At 41.5% G+C, this 20,987-nt stretch overlaps 2 protein-coding genes across 3 annotated transcripts; one reads left to right on the top strand and one right to left on the bottom strand.

Annotated features, from left to right (window-relative positions):
• Positions 1 to 49: 49 nt before the first annotated feature.
• arl10 (ARF like GTPase 10) lies at positions 50 to 7,624 on the top strand. 2 transcript variants are annotated; one of them, XR_016483642.1, is made up of 5 exons: positions 97 to 435; positions 1,453 to 1,633; positions 1,988 to 2,163; positions 2,504 to 2,750; positions 4,458 to 7,624. XR_016483642.1 is itself a non-coding variant. In XM_090186309.1 (4 exons), the coding sequence occupies exons 1-4, from the start codon at positions 298 to 300 to the stop codon at positions 2,669 to 2,671; spliced, it is 663 nt and encodes a 220-aa protein (XP_090042435.1). In that variant the 5' UTR covers positions 50 to 297; the 3' UTR covers positions 2,672 to 7,624. The 2 variants fall into 2 exon arrangements, 1 of the variants encoding a protein (XP_090042435.1); XM_090186309.1 differs by having other exon boundaries at positions 50 to 435; positions 2,504 to 7,624.
• LOC110533607 (nucleolar protein 16) lies at positions 6,572 to 12,656 on the bottom strand. Its single transcript, XM_021617995.3, has 5 exons — positions 12,455 to 12,656; positions 8,821 to 8,929; positions 8,649 to 8,718; positions 8,187 to 8,293; positions 6,572 to 7,980 (listed from the first exon to the last, which is right to left on the bottom strand). Exons 1-5 carry the CDS (start codon positions 12,559 to 12,561, stop codon positions 7,837 to 7,839), a joined length of 537 nt encoding a protein of 178 aa, XP_021473670.1. The 5' UTR covers positions 12,562 to 12,656; the 3' UTR covers positions 6,572 to 7,836.
• Positions 12,657 to 20,987: the final 8,331 nt, after the last annotated feature.

The following is a 20,987-nucleotide window of genomic DNA, read 5'->3' as shown; positions in this document are numbered from 1 at the left end:
ACAATTATATAGCAACATTTTTTTAAAGGGAACCGACATACCCTTTTGCAGCAATTACATGATTAAAACTCAAGAGGCTTCATCCACATCACACAAGTAGCAGTTGCCCAGCCCATACACTGCCGTCACGAATCCAACGGATTGAAGGGTACAAGGCGCTGGCGGGGCTCTTCAACACAAACAAGGAAGAGATATCACGTGCACTGGTTACAGTGGAAATCATTCGGTCAGTTCATCGTTGGCTCTTGGTTGCTGTGTCCAGGAAGACAACATTATACGGCGTTTAAGCAGTGCCACATGGTTCTGCTTCGGCACATATCCATCGCCCTAACCGCCGCGGTGGCTGCCTTCGGGTCCGCGCTGTTTATCGCCTTGAATTATTTCTACAGAAGGCGAATATGGTCTCCCGAAGCGGAATATTACATGATAAAAGAGGTACACTGTTATTCTCTGCCATCTAGGAATGTTCAGTCGGCATAAGTTTATGGCTGTTGCAATCGCTGGGCCAGACGCACAGTTTTCACGGTTTATCGCCGGATTCTTTATGTGCCAGAGCAGTGAAAGTTCTATAGACGCCAGTGGCATCGAACGGAAAGAGAGGACTTCACGAGTCACTTCTGTCTGGACGTGGATGTGGTCTTCCAGCCCATACAATACATATGATATGAATGCTGAGTCTTCATCCCAGATCATGTTGATCACAAACTGACAATCTGACTGCATGGTGGTGATGATGATGGGTTGTGATAACGATTGACGCACATAATGGGAATCATTCAGGTTTAGCGTCCAAGAGAGCAACAAGAAAATAGTTATTTTCATGTTGAAGGAAATTGTTGTTTTATATATTCAAATCATTCCAAAGTAGTATCACTATCATAATAATAATTGCCTATAGAAACATTTCCTCTGAATATAGCCTATATGGACATAGGACATTACCTGATATTGACGAATAAGATTTTCAGGAGCTTCAAAGGTATTAATTAAATCAAGGAGACAAGATAAGGCTACAGTTACTGTGTCACTCGCCTATAGAGTGCCATTCACAAACCAATGAGATGGTTTTGAGCTGATTTAACTAACATTTGTAGAAACTACGATTATGTTTCATTACAACATTACATAGTGGTCAAAGAGCTTATGCAGTTATTGTGGGCCAAGTAGACAGTTTATTGGGGATTTGGGGGTCACAGAGGCTGCTAGCTGCTTTGCACACAAAAACGCAAGTGAATGCAGCATTATCTATAGTGCACCGTTAATCCTACAGGGATAGATGGTGAAAATGCTGTTGTATGTAAACAAAACATATTGCAGTCCGTCACTTTACAGGAGTAACACAATTATCTATACCTGTAACTTGAGAAAAAAGTAAAATGGAATAAGGTAACTTCATGTTGCTGATGTTGAGAACAGGTGTTCTGATGACCTCCTGCTGTGTGTGTTGAGCAGGAGCACGAGGAGCGTGGAAAGCGCCAGGTGCTTGTCCTTGGCCTAGACGGTGCTGGGAAGAGCAGTATCCTGCAGGGGCTGACAGCTGGAGACGGGGGCAAGAGAGGGCACTGCCGCCCCACCAGGGGCTTCAACTTTATGAGCCTCAGTGCCCCTGCCTGTCAGCTGGATTTCCTTGAGAGTAAGCTGTGCAGTTTGCACACCACCAGAATTCTGCATATGCTTGCAGTGCAATTCAACTGGCCTGTAAGACTCCATGCAGAGTGCTTTAAGGTTGTTCTATGACCACATTTTAAGCTATCAGTTTGGCCCTTGAAATACCAGTGGCCTTACCAAAAGCATTATAATCATGTGCCTTTGCTTAGACTCAGTCATACGTTTGGACAACACACACCATTTACTTTTTCTTCAGTGGAATAATTAATTTAGCCCTTTTGTAGTGTGACAAACAAGGTATACAACACAAGTTCATACATCTACCTTTTTGCCTAGCAACACTCAAGTAACCAGCCTACCTCTGTCTGCTGTATTCTAGTTGGAGGGGGTGAGGATTTGCGTACGTACTGGACCGAGTACCTGAGGAAGACGCATGTCCTGGTGTACGTGGTTGACTCCTCTGACAGAAAACGTCTCCCACAGGCCAAGGCTGAGCTGCATCGCCTTCTCAGACTGGATTCACAACTTCCTGTGGTGGTCCTGGGAAACAAACAGGTGACCTTGACTATTGAGCTGTCTATACTGTCTTTGGGCAGACAACCTAACGAATGGAATCTTATTCCATTGCTATAGAAACACGTTTGTTGTTCCTACTGTGGGCAACGTGTCTTGGACATGGATAAATGTATGTTCTCCAGTGTGTACATGTTAGTAACACTTGTTTATAAAGAATTTGTAATACTTTTATAAATGTGATATTACGCCTGTAATACATCAATGTTTAGATTGTCAAACTCTTATTTACAATTTAGTTATTTCAACAGAGGCTCATCAAACCCAGAGTGACTCGGCAGTAGAGTTCACTGTCCGTCCTGTGTGTCTTCTTCCCCCCCAGGACAAGCACAACGCCATGAGTGTGTCGGAGCTCCATGAGGCCCTGTCTCTGGGGGCGGTGGCTGACGATAGGAGGCTGTTCCTCCTGGCTGCCCAGCTGGGCTCAGACGACCTGATTGTCTCCCGCAATCTGCAGGCCTTCCAAGACCTGATCCTACAGCTCGTTTGATTCCCTAGGACAGGATGAGTTGAACTGGGGGTTGACCATGCAGGTGGGATGGGGGAGAGGCCCATGGGTGAGCCCGTGTGTAAGTACAAGTAGCAATGACTGCGTGTGAATACTTTTGAACTAGAGAAGATCCTTCAGGGCCCTCTGGGAGTCAGGGACTAAATCACTTAAATAGTAACAATATACACAAAGTATACCAAACATTAGGAACACCATCAACATGGCAAACTTGAGCGTGAAAAACCCAATGTTGCAGTTCTTGACACTCAAACCGGTGCGTCTGGTACCTACTACTATACTCCATTCAAAAGGCACTTAAATCTTTTGTCTTGCCCATTCATCCTCTGAATGGCACATACACAATCTGTCTCAAGGCTTAAAAATCATTCAACCCGTCTCCTCCCCTTCATCTACACTGAAGTGGATTTAACAGGTGACAGTCTGTCATGGAAAAAGGTTTTCTTAATGGTTTGTATACTCAGTGTAGATCATGCATCTAGCTACAAATCATGAAGCTTGTTACATTTATTGTAGCATACGTGTCAATACAATACAGCTTCAATGCTCCTTATTGTGGCAATGTCATGTCAGCTAGTGTCAATTCAGTCAATAATGAAATGGCATTTTATCCTCTTTAAAGGAGACATTTGATTGTGTTACATTTCATTGTAGGTAAGATGCAGTCAAGTCCATGTTAATAGGTGTAAACTGAGTGCAGTTTTTAAGATGACTTGCTCTTTGAGAAATTCATGCTCTACATTGGAATTTTTCAAAATGTGCATGTTTTCACTTATAGGAGGCAGTTTTGTAGCCCGCTTTTATTCAAAACATACCTTTTAATCTTATCTTCAACCTTCTTATCAATGACCAGTAATTCCATGTTTCTACTGCAGTGGCACCACCTGATGTTTTGTTTGACTGTTAAACTGAAATGTGGTTGTTAAAATAACGTTACCCACGATTTAAAGAAATCAGGCCCTTTAAGGACCCAGTTGGGGGGGAAGGACAATTTTCCTTGCAGCCATCTCTGACCCATCAAATCAATACAGAAACTACTAAGGAGGAAACAACTCTTTAGGTAGGCTTATATAACCTTGTATTGTGGTTAAACAGGAAGCCATTTTGCTGAGCAGTCCTTATCTGACATGTAGAATTGACTTTGCGGACTTGCTTTTTTCCAACTCGGTGCCAATGTAGGTTAGTTTGAACACAACCTGCTCAGTTTAGCAGATACAGTAACGTAATAGTGGCAATAGTATGTACTCCGTGAGGTATTCCAGATGCTTTAATAGTCATCAATTAAGCACTCGGTTGCTCCCCGAAATGAGATTGTAAATAATTGACGAGAACAGATAGGACTAGCATACTGAAATAGGTCAGCTAATGGGTTGGTATTTCCACTACAAGCAAACATCTGAATGCAGTTTCCTGACCGTCTTGATAAAACACTATTTTAAAAAAGGTTCTTAACTGCAATGCTCAGGGTTATTGGTCAGCCTAATGGAATATCATGTCCAACATCTCACCAAATTTATCCAATGTACCGAGGGCTACATTTATTGGAGACATTTCCCATTTGTTGAAAACAATGTGTTTTCCGAGACAGTAAATCTAGTCACTATACAAAATGTTGTACACTGTATAATCTTGTGAATGTGTGATATTTCCAACTTGTCTATTCAAACCTGATGTGCACATAAACATTTAGATGAGGAAAACACCTCCTTGATAAGGATGGGCATATGACATTATTGCACTATATGAATAATCATGCATTTTTTTCCAGATCTCCAGATTGTCAATTCCCCTCACCCCAAAAAGTTGCTCTTGAATCTCTGGACCAATCAGAATGAAGCAAATGCAGGTACCACAACAGCTGGCAGTGGTCCGTAGTTTTTTGGCAAGCAGTCAGCAACAGTGAAATACAGTGGGGCAAAAAAGTATTTTAGTCAGCCACCAATTGTGCAAGTTTTCCCAATTAAAAAGATTAGGCCTGTAATTTTCATCATAGGTACACTTAAACTATGACAGACAAAATGAGAAGAAAAAAAATCCAGAAAATCACATTGTAGGATTTTTAATGAATTTATTTGCAAATTATGGTGGAAAATAAGTATTTGGTCACCTACAAACAAGCAAGATTTTTGGCTCTCACAGACCTGTAACTTCTTTAAGAGGCTCCTCTGTCCTCCACTCGTTACCTGTATTAATGGCACCTGTTTGAACTTGTTATCAGTATAAAAGACACCTGTCCACAACCTCAAACAGTCACACTCCAAACTCCACTATGGCCAATACCAAAGAGCTGTCAAAGACGCCAGAAACAAAATTGTAGACCTGTACCAGGCTGGGAAGACTGAATCTGCAATAGGTAAGCAGCTTGGTTTGAAGAAATCAACTGTGGGAGCAATTATTAGGAAATGGAAGACATACAAGGCCCCAGATCGAGGGAGATTCACGCAAGATCTTACCCCGTGGGGTCAAAATCACAAGAACGGGGGGACCTAGTGAATGACCTGCAGAGAGCTGGGACCAAAGTAACAAAGCCTACCATCAGTAACACACTACGCCGCCAACGACTCAAATCCTGCAGTGCTTGACGTGTCCCCCTGCTTAAGCCAGTACATGTCCAGGCCCATCTGAAGTTTGCTAGAGAGCATTTGGATGATCCAGAACAAGATTGGGAGAATGTCATATGGTCAGATGAAACCAAAATATAACTTTTTGGTAAAAACTCAACTAGTCGTGTTTGGAGGACAAAGAATGCTGAGTTGCATCCAAAGAACACCATACCTACTGTGAAGCATGGGGGTGGAAACATCATGCTTTGGGGCTGTTTTTCTGCAAATGGACCAGGACGACTGATCCGTGTAAAGGAAAGAATGAATGGGGCCATGTATCGTGAGATTTTGAGTGAAAACCTCCTTCCATCAGCAAGGGCATTGAAGATGAAACGTGGCTGGTTCTTTCAGCATGACAATGATCCCAAACACACCGCCCGGGCAACGAAGGAGTGGCTTCGTAAGAAGCATTAAGGTTCTGGAGTGGCCTAGCCAGTCTCCAGATCTCAACCCCATAGAAAATCTTTGGAGGGAGTTGAAAGTCCGTGTTGCCCAGCAACAGCCCCAAAACATAACTGCTCTAGAGGAGATCTGCATGGAGGAATGGGCCAAAATACCAGCAACAGTGTGTGAAAACCTTGTGAAGACTTACAGAAAATGTTTGACCTCTCATTGCCAACAAAGGGTATATAACAAAGTATTGAGATAAACTTTTGTTATTGACCAAATACTTATTTTCCACCATAATTTGCAAATAAATTCATAAATAATCCTACAATGTGATTTTCAAGATTTTTTTTCTCATTTTGTCTGTCATAGTTGAAGTGTACCTATGATGAAAATTACAGGCCTCATCTTTTTTAAGTATGAGAACTTGCACAATTGGTGGCTGACTAAATACCTTTTTGCCCCACTGTAAGTGATGTTCAACATGATAGAATAGATTGTTCAAAAAAAGGTTCTGGTGAGTGTTTTGCATTGATCTGTGTCAGGCCTTGTGGAGCTTCAAGGAGGTGCATACCTGTTATCACTATTTGAAGTGGGGAAAATAGCATAGGCTACCGATGTCATGGCTGACTAGAAGGCAAAATGCGCTATGAAAATAAAATGCTTTTTCATGTCAAATGCAACATGAGAGAAAATGAGCTTAAATTAAACAATTACTTTGTGCATCAACTGTTGGCTACGTTTACAGTGCACAACAAACTATAAGCTACAATATGTTATAAGCCACAATATGTTTGAAGCAGCAGTAGCTCACACTGTCAAACTGCATTCAGAAGTTTAGTTATATTAAATAAAGAAATCAAATGTCATGGTGTAAATGTCACATGGATAATTGCATTTAGACAAAGCTTTTTAATGTCATTATTTTCCCCCTCTTGAAAAATGTACACACAAATAGTATTCTAACTTCCGTTCTGATATTCAATTACCCATGTCCATCCGTACTCCTTGATATCGCTATTGTTTCTTGATAATCTAGAGCATGTTTCATATTTCTGTTGTGTTCAGTTGTAATATTTATGTTGCTTTAAAGATTTAACGAACTCCAATGTCTTATTTTTCGTTTTGGTTTTGCAGTGACATTCTAACCTTTTGCACAAACGATGCTATGTTTATATATCTTATGTTATTCAAAAAAGGAAACGCATTGATAACGGCTTAGGGAAATTCCACGTTAAGAGTGATGCCGAGACTAAGGTTTTCCACTTTAAAATGCATGCCAAACCAAAATGACTGCAAAGTTAAACCGTACATACACAAAGACTACTTTAAACAATTTCCAGACAAGTGAACAAAAACGTCTATCAAACTTTGTATCTGCACTGTTCAAGTAAATGTGTTTTTATAAAATTCCTAGTGAATTGTTAGAGATATTTAGGGATTTAGGCAGTGAGCCCCGTTATATACTTCCCCAGAGTTAAATGACCTAATACCTTTTTTGCACTATTGGTTAGAGCCTATAAGTAAGCATTTCACTGTGACAAATAAACTTTGATTTGAGGTAGTTTCACAAGCCAATGCTAACTGGCGTTAGCGCAATGGAAGTCATTGCAATTGCGTTGGTTAGCAACTTCCTTTAAACCACACGCAGAGACACCAATGGTATCCAAGAGTTCATCCGACTCAGGGGAAGTATGACATTCCCACAGTTGTATGGTTTAACTTTTCAATCATTGGTTTGCGTTTGGCATGCACTTTTAAAGTGAAAAATCTTAGTCTCACCACTAACTGTGGAATTTGCCAATACAAATATACATGTTCACTTCATTACAAAAGCAGTCTTAAATGTTCTTACTGTATGGAATTTGTGTAACTGTATTTTTGGGATACATATGGGAAGTATGAACAAATATAATAAAGTGTTTGATTTTATGCATGTTGAAAATGTCTGGTCTTTTTCTAAAATGGTGACAGTTTCTAGAATCACAATTTACCATCCATTCTGATTGAAGGAGAGTTGCTGAGTGCACCATGACTCCCTCTGTCCATCAAAGTAACAAAATACTTTTGAGTCAGCACTCCCAGACTGCCTCCACTGATGAAGAGTAATGATCTCTCGCTACATTGAACATCTTTGACCACCACAGACAGGCCCAGTTATGTGGAAACAGGTTTCCCACCCTTGAGAAACTCCACAAAGGTGTTGTATTCCTCTGGATGGCAGCGTTTATACTGGTCCACTTTCCTCCTGATCTGTGAGGGCGTGTCCTGGTAATAGTTCTTCTCATCTCTGGCCATAGCCTACAGAAGCAGAAATTAGGTTGAGATAAAAATGAAAAATGAGGTCTCACAATACCCATAAGAACATACAGTAGTTATTGCTATGACCCAATGACCCAAAGGTAATACACTGCAACTATAGGAATACGAGCCCATCCTTTGTGAAATACTACTGTACAGAGAGAATCAAGTTAGGGGAGGTGAAATTCCTCATCAGCTGTACTTACCTTGTAGTTCTCGCTGTGTTCCCTGATCATGTACTGCACATACTCTATCAAGTCTGTGGATAAAGTCTTTGTGTCTTTCTCTGGGAGATTGGCCTCTGCTACAAGTTCTGTTGAAAACAAGTCATCATGCATGAGTCTAAGTGATAAGATCTTCTAATAAAATCTAATAGGGGCACCCGAGTTGCACAACGGTCTAAGGCACTGCATATCTCAGTGCTAGAGGCATCACTACAGATCCTGGTTCTATCCCGGGCTGTATCACAACCGGCCGTGATCAGGAGTCCCATAGGGTGGCGCACAATTGGCCCAGCGTCGCCCAGGTAAGGCGGTCATTGTAAAATAAGAATTTGTTCTTAACTGACTTGCCTTGTAAAATAAAAGGTTCAATAAAAAAAGGATTTATAAATTACAAAGAACAAATGTTGATTTAGGTCCAACAATAAATTATTAATGGTTCCTTACCATTGAGAACGTATGGCTTCCTTACGAATTTGAGGGTGGGAGCTTCTTCAGTTCTCGCCACAGCAGCAAACTGCAGACATGTCAATTATACATCACAATTCACTATAAGTGATTAGGCCATGACTTGTGAATGTATAGTAGTATATCACCATGATGGACAGGATAAACTCACCGTCAGTGTCTTAATTGGGAGGGCACGGTTAGGGTCAAATGCCAGACCCATGTCTCGCAAGTTCCTTGCCACAGACTTCTTGTCACTCCAGGCATTTCGGATCTGAGGACTTGAAATAAACAGTTACACAACTATAGCCATTCACTCATGCTAGATCATACATTTCTGATAAGTGGGTGTTGTATGTATTAAGTATGCCATTAGCACTTTGTTAAGCCAAGACTTGTATTGGTCCACACACACAAGTCAGATCTGTACTATGAGCTGCATGCTAATTTGCATGAAGATACCGACCCTATAGTTACGCTTGTTTACACTGAGCTGCACTGGGGTCGCAATGCAATGGTTACATTAATAAGACACTGTGGAGCCGGTGCGAGATATGGGTTGAAAATGTACCTCAATGCAGAGATGGGGATACGCCACTGTACAAGAGGTCGACCGATTAATCGGAATGGCGATCAATTAGGGCCGATTTGAAGTTTTCATAACAAATCGGTAATTGCATTTTTGGACACCAATTGTGTCCGATTACATTGCACTCCACGAGGGGACTGCGTGGCAGGCTGACTAGCTGTTACGCGAGTGCAGCAAGAAGCCAAGGTAAGTTGCTAGCTAGCATTGAACTTATAAAAAAACAATCCATTTTAACATAATCACTAGTTAACTACACAGGGTTAACAATATTACTAGTTTATCTAGCTTGTCCTGCGTTGCATATAATCGATGCGGTGCCTGTTAATTTCTCATTAAATCACAGCCTATTTCGCCAAACGGGTGATGATTTAACAAGCGCATTCACGAATAAAGCACTGTCGTTGCACCAATGTGTACCTAACCATAAACATCAATGCCTTTCTTTAAAATCAATACACAAGTATATATTTTTACAGCTGCATATTTAGTTAATACTGCCTGCTAACATGAATTTCTTATAACTAGAGAAATTGTGTCACTTCTCTTGCGTTCCGTGCAAGCAGAGTCACGGTATATGCAGCAATTTGGGCCGCCTGGCTCATTGCGAACTGTGTGAAGTCCATTTCTTCCTAACAGAGACAGTAATTAATTTGCCAGAATTGGACATAATTATGTATTAACATTGAATGTTGTGTAATGTAACATCAATATTTAGACTTAGGAATGCCACCCGTTAGATAAAATACGGAACGGTTCCATATTTCACTGAAAGAATAAACGTTTTGTTTTTCGAAATGATAGTTTCCGGATTTGACCATATTAATGACTTAAGGCTCGCATTTCTGTGTGTTATGTTATAATTAAGTCTATGATTTGATATAGCAGTCTGACTGAGCGGTGGTAGGCAGCAGCAGGGTCGTAAGCATTCATTCAAACAGCACTTTCGTGCATTTGCCAGCAGCTCTTCGCTGTGCTTCAAGCATTGAGCTGTTTATGAGTTTCAAGCCTATCAACTCTGAGATTAGGCTGGTGTAACCGATGTGTAATGGCTAGCTAGTTAGCGGGGTGCGCGTTAATAGCTTTTCAAATCAGTGACGTCACTCGCTCTGAGACCTTGAAGTAGTTGTTCCCCTTGCTCTGCAAGGGCCGCGGCTTTTGTGGAGCGATGGGTAATGATGCTTCGAGGGTGGCTGTTGTCGATGTGTCACTGGTTCGAGACCAGGTAGGGGCGAGGAGAGGGACGGAAGCTATGCTGTTACACTGGCAATACTATAGTGCCTATAAGAACATCCAATAGTCAAAGTTATATGAAATACAAATGGTATAGAGAGAAATCGTCCTATATTAACTACAACCTAAAACTTCTTACCTGGGAATATTGAAGACTCATGTTAAAAGGAACCACCAGCTTTCATATGTTCTCATGTTCTGAGCAAGGAACTTAAACGTTAGCTTTTTTACATGGCACATTTGCACTTTTACTTTCTTCTCCAACACTTTGTTTTTTGCATTATTTAAACCAAATTGAACACGTTTCATTATTTATTTGAGGCTAAATAGATTTCATTGATGTATTATATTAAGTTAAAATAAGTGTTCATTCAGTATAGTCGTATTTGTCATTATTACAAATAAATAAATATAAATCTGCCGATTAATTGGTATTGGCTTTATTTGGTCCTCCAATAATCGCTATCGGCATGGAAAAATCATAATCCGTCGACCTCTACACTGTACTCCAAAATGTACCTTATCCAGACTGCTCCAAAGGGGCGGCAGGTAGCCTGGCAGATAGGAGTGCTGGGCCAGTAACCGAAAGGTTGCTGGATCGAATTCCTGAGCTGACAAGGTTAAACAATAAGCCATTCTGCCCCTGATCAAGGTAGTTAACCCAATGTTTCCCAGGTGTAACAGTTGTTAAAGTATTGTGTGAATTTCACAAGGTTCATATATTAATATGGCATGTTGATTTGTTATTATGCATGCCTGCATCCTAGGAGTAGGGGAGTGTGTACTTACGTTTTGCCCTGCGTGCTCAGTGCATCAAAATTATTTGAGCCCACGAGAGGTAGGCACACTTTTCCCGTCGTCTTCAGAAAAGTTTGATTCTTTTAAGCACAAAGTCATACAGTGTTTTGTTCATGAATAATGTCGTATATTTAGAGGTTACCCATAAGTGGATGGTATTATTAAGATGCACTTGTAATTGTACTTTTTACGATTATATCAACATTCTGAATACAACATGTGGTTAATAGCTAGCTACGGTATTAGCTACGGTATATGTGTGAACGTTGGCTAGCTCCTCGAATGATCCCAGTCCCTTGTATTGTGCATCTGTTGTGGAAAGAGGCGACAAGTCGCAGAACATATGCTCTACAAATGTTTTATTTTCTTTTGGATGCAGGTATGTGGTTTTATCTATGTAAAATATGTTATGTATAATAAGGAGAGGCTGTACTCATTTTTGTATAATGTTTTTTTTTTTTGATGCACTATGAGAGAAAGAGGTGACAATCCGCAGAACATATGTGCTCTACAAATGTTTTATTTTCTTTTGGATGCAGAGAGTGAATTCTGCTTAATTAAAACTACCTGATCTCCAAAGTCAAATCAAGCACACACAACGCAGAGTTACAGCGGTGCAGTACAGCACCGGTTACACAGGCGCCGATGGCATGGATGTCGATTAAGGCAACCTCATGAAAGTGACACGTTTAAATGTCAAACAACATTATAAAGGCGTGTCGGTCTGCACATGCGCAGGTCAGCGTTAGACCCATAAGCGTGTTTCTACGCATGAGCTTTGCTAGACAACTTCGCCATGACATCCCATATAAGTGTGATCAGGGATTTCTATCAGAGAAGCAGAAATAGGATATGAATGTAACCATGATTGCGTTTGACCCCAGTGAAGCCGAATAATTAATGTTACGCATCAAAGCTGTTCAGCCAAACGACGCCCTGGCTGGACCAGAGCAAGTAATGTTAGCTATCAAACTAGTTTGTTATTTCACCAGTTTGACAACCATTGACAATAAACCCGGGAATAGACCAGATAACATTTTCTTGTAAAGTTAGCTAGCTAGGTTGGCTAGCTAGTTCAATCACACATACAAAACTGCATATATGAGCGAACGTTAGCATCACAGCTTACTAGAACGAGGAGTTAGCATTGCTAACATCGACTGCTATTCATAATCAATATTCGACTTACCATTCAATTCTCGGGGCTTCCCTTTTCTTAAACTGCTTTTTCAATTTCTTTCTATCTTTACTGTAATCAAACGTGTTTCTTTTACTTTTCTTTTTGGCTTTCGGCATTGTTTGAAAATCGAGCTAACTTCTGAAAAACGTGCAGTATTTCGGTGGGGACAAAATACGCATGTGTTGGTGTCACGTGGCTTAAATAAACGCCCGTTTACCTTTGACCTTTATGCAGTATTTTTTTATTATTATTATTATAGTAGTAGCGTAAAATTATCACAGATAACATTACTATCATGAACTAATTAAAATACATTAAATTATGGGGCATATTTTGATAACAGGGAAGGTGTGATAATCACTTATTCTGGTTCTAGTGATGCTGATGCAGCTGCCACTGGTAAAGGGTAATGATGATGATGAGAACGAGGATGATGATGAGTCAAGTAATCCCTGGCTGCAATGATTTGTCTTAAAAAGAAAAACAATCTGAAAGCCTTATAAACCATGAGCCCAGAATTGCATGAAAACACAAACTGTACATTTCTGTAGATTGACAATGACAAACATAGCAATAATAACTTTTAGCAACAATTAGGTTGAAATTGGTTGTTTTTGTTATTTTCCATTAGAAGATATTTGTCAACAAATTAGAAAGGAAAATGTACAGGAAGCATGGGAGAAAGAGAGAGATGGCAAGAGGAGAGAGCTCTCCAGCTATGAACATCTGAGAGGATTTAATATGTACATCTGAAAGGATGAACATCTACATCTCACTCTGAGGGGGAAAAGGGCAAATAAGGAGGCTTTAGTGTTCAATATTTTTCTTCCTTGTCTTGTGTGGGCCATGGTAACCAAGTTGACAGTATCAAGCTGAATGTTGGAACATATCCAGAACGCTGCAGCCCGCCTGGTATTCTACCTTCCCCAAGTTCTCCCATGTCAACCTGCTCCTCCGCACACTCCACTGGCTTCCAGTTGAAGCTCACGTCCACTACAAGACAATGGTGCTTGCAGCAAGAGGAACTGCCCCTCCCTACCTTCAGTGTATGCTCAAACCCTACACCCCAACCCGAGTACCGTTCTGCCACCTCTGGTTTATTGGCCCGCCTACCACTACGAGAGGGCAGCTCCCGCTCAGCCCAGTCTAAGCTCTTCTCTGCCTGGCACCCCAATGGTGGAACCAGCTCGCCCTAAAGATAGGACAGCAGAGTCTCTGCCCATCTTCCGATTCCAAAAACATTATCTTAAATAATCACTCAAATAATACTTTTGTCAACTAACACTAGCTGCTTTGAGGAAAAATGTACTTACTATGACTGAGATATGTGGTTGTCCCACCTAGCTATCTTAAGATGAATGCACTAGCTGTAAGATGCTCTGGATAAGAGCGTCTGCTAAATTACTAAAATGTAAATGTTGGAGTGGCAGAGAGGTGCTGAGAAAGAGAGTGCTCACTTTTTTTTGCCAATTGTGTTAATGTATTTTCTCAGGAGTGTTGATTAGTTTCCTACTCTGCTAATTGACTTCGGTATATGACTCAGTTTCCATTTCCTTCACCTTAATGGAGGAGGATGCTGTTACTCTCAGAGGAGATGTCTTATGTCAAGCATAACAACCCACAAACACTGATAAGTCTTTCCGCCTACACACAGCCATAACATATGTAACAATTAGGTATCCAGAAGAGTGCTTTGTCAGGTGTTAAAGAAAGAGTTTCAATTTATTTTTCCTTTCTATCCATTCAGCATAGACTACAATATCTAGTTTTATAAAGCATGTCTACCCAAGAGCCAATATGAAAAACCAGAACCAATGTTTTTACACATCTAATAATAATAATAATAATAACACAGTTTATTATAAGCAATTTTCAAGACACCCAAAGTCAGTTTACATACAACATAATCATTAAGTAAAAAAATGCAATGAAATCACATTTAAAATAAGAAATTATGTATAAAAAAAACATACACTAAACATAAGGACAGACTAACCAGGGAAACACAAAACATGATAACAGACTAACCAGGGGAGTGAACTAGACAGGGGATAAAAGCTAAGACAACAGTGAAACCGAATAAGCCATCTATGATATTACACATCTATACATGATTTGATTTTACACATCTAGTGTCTCTCTTGTATTCTTTTACACATTTTGCAATCATATTTTAATCTCAGAGAAGTAGTATTTCTTGCCAGAATCTAAGAGACAAGCGCTCAAGGGGAAGCTACAGTGTCCGGTCTGGAGCTTGAGGTCACGAGCGCTGCTGGTCGGCTACTTTGTAGCAACCTAGTGGTGCCATCTGCCCTAGAATGCATTACGATCGCCAAATCGGAATAAATGGGACGGTCGTTTTGGGCTTTAAAATTAGTTTATTATGATTCGATCCCCACAGTGAATAATTTTAACGTTCGTTACAAATCGAGATATTTAATTAAATAGTGATCGATTCGGACTACACTTTTTGTCGTCATACAGAACCATGTGCCGACATAGACCAATCACGGGCCTGTACGGTACACATCCTGGTCTCAGAGCATTTCGTATTATTCTGTACGTAAACCGGGATACTAATTTAGTATGATATGTCTCGTTTCGTATGGTATGTATTAATTTGTCGACCAAACTGGGCTAGGAAGAGGCTCACCGGTGACTATCTCATACAGGATGAAAATGACTACATCAACCATGATCCTTTGCTAATTACAGCAAATTTCACCATGATCTTTAGCGATTTTTTTGTTCCATTTCAACCACATTCAACAATAGAGAGCAATAGTAATGACCTATTTTTGTAGGCACTAATTCCGCCATGGTTCGTTTTACAAAGCCTATGGTATTTTATTGATTATACTTTTATACATTCTAATCAATTCCATACAAGCATACAGTGACAGGGTGGAATACTGTTAATTATAGTCCTACATTAAATGTATACATCATTTAGTCATTATTCATGCAATTCATAACAATCCACCCTTTGACAAAATATTATACACACAATCACACATCTATTTTTATTAGAAATATCTATTATACCCAAAATCAACCACACAAAAACCAATATATGTATTTACAATGACTGTTCTAGGCCTACATCAGAATCATAACTCTTCTTGTCAGGATTCTCGTTATAATCTTCGTCAAAAAACAGTCTAAACATCAAAACAAGAAGGAACCTAAACATTAAAAATGGTCTCATCTAACATAGGCTCCTCGTAAGGGAAGGAGCCGGGTCCATCTACTAGGTCTGGGGGCATGTATTCATCATTCCACTGGTCAGTGCTCGGAATCGGTCCGTATCTCTCCATCTGTTGCGTCACCCATTTCTCCAGAGTCCTGGAAATGAGACCTCTCCCACACAGAATCAAACAGCATCTGCACAAAACCAACACAGTCACACAGGTGAAGGTTGCCCACCACACAGTGATCATGACATTGTTCCATTTCCCAAACACACTATCAAACCAATTTGTTACCCCAGAGTTCTCTCAAACTCGGCGCCGCGGTTTGTTCTGCTAAACCTATTATCGCGTCTCTAGTATAGTTGATGAAACGCTGTTGGTTATAGTAGATATAATTAATCCAATCTACATTTGTATTGAGAGTTGACCACCAGAAGATTCTTGATTCCAAGCCAGCCCATATCTGATTCCTAGCTTTGAACTCATCAGGCACCCTCCTTGGAACTCCAATGCTATCAATGTAAACTCTAGGGTCAGATCCTGACGGAGCACTCCTTCTTACTCTTCTACCTGGCACTAAGTCTTTGTGTCGGATAAGGGTGAAGGGCATGCCTAACTGCACTAGTGTACAAATACTGGTCCAATTGGTAGGCAGGTTGGGCCAAAGCTTCATACCTCCACATAACCACCAGACACGGCCTCCCGGGTGGGGCAGTGGTTAAGGGCGCTGTACTGCAGCTCCAGCTGTGCCATCAGAGTCCCTGGGTTCGCGCCCAGGCTCTGTCGTAACCGGCCGCGACCGGGAGGTCCGTGGGCGACGCACAATTGGCCTAGCGTAGTCCGGGTTAGGGAGGGATTGGTCGGTAGGGATCTCCTTGTCTCATCGTGCACCAGCGACTCCTGTGGTGGGCCGGGTGCAGTGCGCGCTAGCCAAGGTTGCCAGGTGCACGGTGTAGCCTCCGACACATTGGTGCGGCTGGCTTCCGGGTTGGATGAGCGCTGTGTTAAGAAGCAGTATGGCTGGTTGGGTTGTGTATTGGAGGACGCATGACACTCAACCTTCGTCTCTCCCGAGCCCGTACGGGAGTTGTAGCAATGAGACAAGATAGTAGCTACTACAACAATTGGATACCACAAAATTGGGGAGAAAAAGGGGTAAAATGAAAAAATATATATATATTTTTTTTAAAACACCAGACATCCGCTCTAGGCCTTTTTATCTTAATAAAGTCCTCGGAACTCAACCACCCAGTCAGGTCCCTCATTGTCTTGTCGGTTTTAACGTTCTCTGTCCTATTGCATGTTCTTACTTCTCCCATGTCCCATCCGTGTGTGATGTAGCGAGCCATACAATAATAGTGTCCTTCTGTGAAAGGGGGAAGTCTGGATGTAATGGGCACATGGGGATACAGATAATGCAGATCAATGCAACTGTCATTGTATGGCTTCCCTGCCTCCATGAACAGCTTTACCATGCAGACCATTCCCCTGGGTGAATCAATTCCATCAAATGGAAAGGGAATGGTTGTCAACTGAGGTTTTGCTGTGGCGCAGGTATAACATTCTTATTTCGGTACTGATCTGGCTGTATACTGAATCCATTCTAACCATAGGTTAGAATCCCCATAACCAGTTTCCACCTCAATCACTTCCTTAAGATCTTTCCTCTGCACTATCCGCACCGGCCCTTGGCTCTGGACGACTCCACGGTCAGTATCTGTTTTGTCAGGGGCTTTGCTTGTATTCTGGCTGACTATAGAGCTATCACCTGCCCGAACCTCTTCTACCCGGAATGGCACTAGGGTATCAACTGAAACCTGATGAAATCCAACATACCATAACCCGAGATCCTCTTCCTTTATGTTTTTAATGGTAATTCGTACCTTTACGCAGTATTTCCCCTGATCAGGATTACAGTCAAAAACCCTCACCTTCACTACACTCCATCTTCTTCCATACTGGGTATGTGGACTTATGTAGCCCTCTCTCTCGATGTGAGCTACGACCTATTTCCATGAACTACACGGGGACCTGCACAGATATCTTCCATAATGGCTCATAGTCCTAGACTGCCAAGGAGTCAGAGACCCCATTTGGTCTAGATAGAACTCCACTGAGACATCCTTCCCAATCTCCACTCTCACTTCCAGTTTATCCACATCAAGTGATCTCTTATGCTTGGTTAATACAAATGAAACATATAAAACTAACAATGAAACATATAAAACTAACAACTGATAAGTAAATTCCGCAATAGAGTGATTATTGCTGTTAAAAATGCTTAAATGTTTTGGTTGATTGGTTCAGCATTGTAATTTGTTGGTATTGCTAGACAGCTAGCTAACGAGCTAACTTTAGCAAGCTAGCCGTATGCTAACAGCAGCTAGTTGTTGAACTAACTTGTTAGCTAGATGATTACACTCAATTCAGCTCCATTGTGGCTACAGTATCTATATAAACTCAGCAAAAAAAAGAAACGTCATCTCACTGTCAACTGCGTTTATTTTCAGCAAACTTAACATGTGTAAATATTTGTATGAACATAACAAGATTCAACAACTGAGACATAAACGGAACAAGTTCCAAAGACATGTGACTAACAGAAATGGAATAATGTGTCCCTGAACAAAGGGGGGATCAAAATCAAAAGTAACAGTCAGTATCTGGTGTGGCCACCAGCTGCATTAAGTACTGCAGTGCATCTCCTCCTCAAGGACTGCACCAGATTTGCCAGTTCTTGCTGTGAGATGTTACCCCACTCTTCCACCAAGGCACCTGCAAGTTCCCAGACTTTTCTGTGAGGAATGGCCCTAGCCCTCACCCTCCAATCCAACAGGTCCCAGACGTGCTCAATGGGATTGAGATCCGGGCTCTTCGCTGGACACGGCGGAACATTGTCATTCCTGTCTTGCAGGGATTCACGCACAGAACGAGCAGTATAGCTGGTGGAATAGTCATGCTAGAGGGTAATGTCTGGATGAGCCTGCAGGCAGGGTACCATGAGGGAGGAGGATGTCTTCCCTGTAACGCACAGCTTTGGGATTGCCTGCAATGACAACAAGCTCAGTCCGATGATGCTGTGCCACACGTGGTCTGCCACTTCGAGGACGATAAGCTGTCCGTCCTGTCTCCCTGTAGCTCTGTCTTAGGCGTCTCACAGTACGGACATTGCAATTTATTGCCCTGACCACATCTGTAGTCCTCAAGCCTCCTTGCAGCATGCCTAAGGCACGTTCACGCAGATGAGCAAGGACTCTGGGAATCTTTCTTTTGGTGTTTTTCAGAGTCACTATAAAGGACTCTTTAGTGTTTAGTTTTCATAACTGTGACATTAATTGCCTGCCGTCTGTAAGCTGTTAGTGTCTTAACGACCGTTCCACAGGTGCATGTTCATTAATTGTTTATGGTTCATTGAACAAGCATGGGAAACAGTGTTTAAACACTTTACAATGAAGATCTGTGAAGTTATTTGGATTTTTACGAATTATCTTTGAAAGACAGGATCCTGAAAAAGGGACGTTTATTTTTTTGCTAAATGTATGTATATATATTTAGGATCACCACTTTATTTTGAGAATGTGAAATGTCAGAATAATAGTAGAGAGAATTATTTATTTCAGCTTTTATTTCTTTCATCACATTCCCAGTGGGTCAGAAGTTTACATACACTCAATTAGTATTTGGTAGCATTGCCTTTAAATTGTTTCACTTGGGTCAAACGTTTCAGGTTGCCTTACACAAGCTTCCCACATTAAGTTGGGTGAATTTTGGCCCCTTCCTCCCGACAGAGCTGGTGTAACTGAGTCAGGTTTGAAGCCTCCTTGCTCACACACGCTTTTTCAGTTCTGCCCACAAATTTTCTATGTGATTGAGACCAGGGCTTTGTGATGGCCACTCCAAAACCTTGACTTTGTTGTCCTTAAGCCATTTTGCCACAACTTTGGAGGTATGCTTGGGGTCATTGTCCATTTGGAAGACCCATTTGCGACCAAGCTTTAACTGACTGACTGATGTCTTGAGATGTTGCTTCAATATATCCACATAACTGTCCTGCTTCATGATGCCATCTATTTTGTGAAGTGCACCAGTCCCTCCTGCAGCAAAGCACCTCCACAACACGATGTTGCCACCCCCGTGCTTCACGGTTGGGATGGTGTTCTTTGGCTTGCAAGCCTCCCCCTTTTCCCTCCAAACATAACAATGGTCATTATGGCCAAACAGTTCTATTTGTTTCATCAGACCAGAGGACATTTCTCCAAAAAGCACGATCTGTGTCCCCATCTGCAGTTGCAAACCGTAGTCTGGCTTTTTTTATGGCGGTTTTGGAGCAGTGGCTTCTTCCTTGCTGAGCGGACTTTCAGGTTATGTTGATATAGGACTCGTTTTACTGTGGATTTCTACCTATTTCCTCCAGCATCTTCGCAAGGTCCTTTGCTGTTGTTCTGGGATTGATTTGCACTTTTCGCACCAAAGTTTGTTCATCTCTAGGAGACAGAACACATCTCCTTCCTGAGCGGTATGACGGCTGCGTTGTCCCATGGTGTTTATACTTGTGTACTATTGTTTGTACAGATGAACGTGGTACCTTTTGGCGTTTGGAAATAGCTCCCAAGGATTAACCAGACTTGTGGAGGTCTACAATTTTTTTATGACGTCTAGGCTGATTTCCTTTGAGTTTCCCATGATGTCAAGCAAAGAGGCACTGTTTGAACGTAGGCCTTGAAATACATCCACAGGTACACCTCCAATTGACCCAAATTATGTCAATTAGCCTATCAGAAGCTTCTAAAGCCATGACATAATTTTCTGGAATTTCCCAAGCTGTTTAAAGGCACAGTCAACTTAGTGTATGTGTAACTGCATTCTTCCTCCTCTTCTGAGGAGGAGCAGCGAGAAGGATCGGAGGACCAATGCGTAGCGTGGTAAGGGTCCATAATGTTTATTTAAAGACATAAACGGAACACTACAAAACAATAAACGATGTGAACAAACGAAACCGAAACAGTACCGTGTGGCAACAAACACTCACACGGAAACAAACACCCACCAACCAAAAGTGAAACCCAGGCTACCTAAGTATGATTCTCAATCAGAGACAACTAACGACACCTGCATCTGATTGAGAACCGTACTATACCGAACACAAAAACCAACATAGAAAAACAAACATAGACTGCCCACCCCAACTCACGCCCTGACCATACTAAGACAAAGTATAAAATAACTGAACTATGGTCAGAACGTGACAGTACCCCCCCCTCCACCCAAAGGTGTGGACTCCGGCCGCAAAACCTGAACCTATAGGGGAGGGTCTGGGTGGGCGTCTGTCCGCGGTGGCGGCTCTGGCGCGG

Source organism: Oncorhynchus mykiss, chromosome 10, assembly GCF_057628025.1.
Source record: "Oncorhynchus mykiss isolate SJ-2025 chromosome 10, ASM5762802v1, whole genome shotgun sequence".
Classification (NCBI taxonomy): Eukaryota; Metazoa; Chordata; class Actinopteri; order Salmoniformes; family Salmonidae; genus Oncorhynchus; species Oncorhynchus mykiss.
The sequence above is the reverse complement of the archived record's forward strand: the minus strand, read 5'-3'. Positions and strand labels throughout refer to the sequence as shown.

What these genes read in the sequence shown, in the direction of transcription:
- arl10 (XM_090186309.1), top strand. Translation starts at nt 298, where the DNA reads ATGGTTCTGCTTCGGCACATATCCATCGCCCTAACCGCCGCGGTGGCT. An exon ending in TCAGCTGGATTTCCTTGAGA is followed by an intron (nt 1,634 to 1,987) that starts GTAAGCTGTGCA and finishes GCTGTATTCTAG; the next exon opens with TTGGAGGGGGTGAGGATTTG. An exon ending in TGGTCCTGGGAAACAAACAG is followed by an intron (nt 2,164 to 2,503) that starts GTGACCTTGACT and finishes CTTCCCCCCCAG; the next exon opens with GACAAGCACAACGCCATGAG.
- LOC110533607 (XM_021617995.3), bottom strand. Translation starts at nt 12,561, where the DNA reads ATGCCGAAAGCCAAAAAGAAAAGTAAAAGAAACACGTTTGATTACAGT. An exon ending in GAAGCCCCGAGAATTGAATG is followed by an intron (nt 8,930 to 12,454) that starts GTAAGTCGAATA and finishes GTTTATTTCAAG; the next exon opens with TCCTCAGATCCGAAATGCCT. An exon ending in AACACAGCGAGAACTACAAG is followed by an intron (nt 7,981 to 8,186) that starts GTAAGTACAGCT and finishes CTGCTTCTGTAG; the next exon opens with GCTATGGCCAGAGATGAGAA.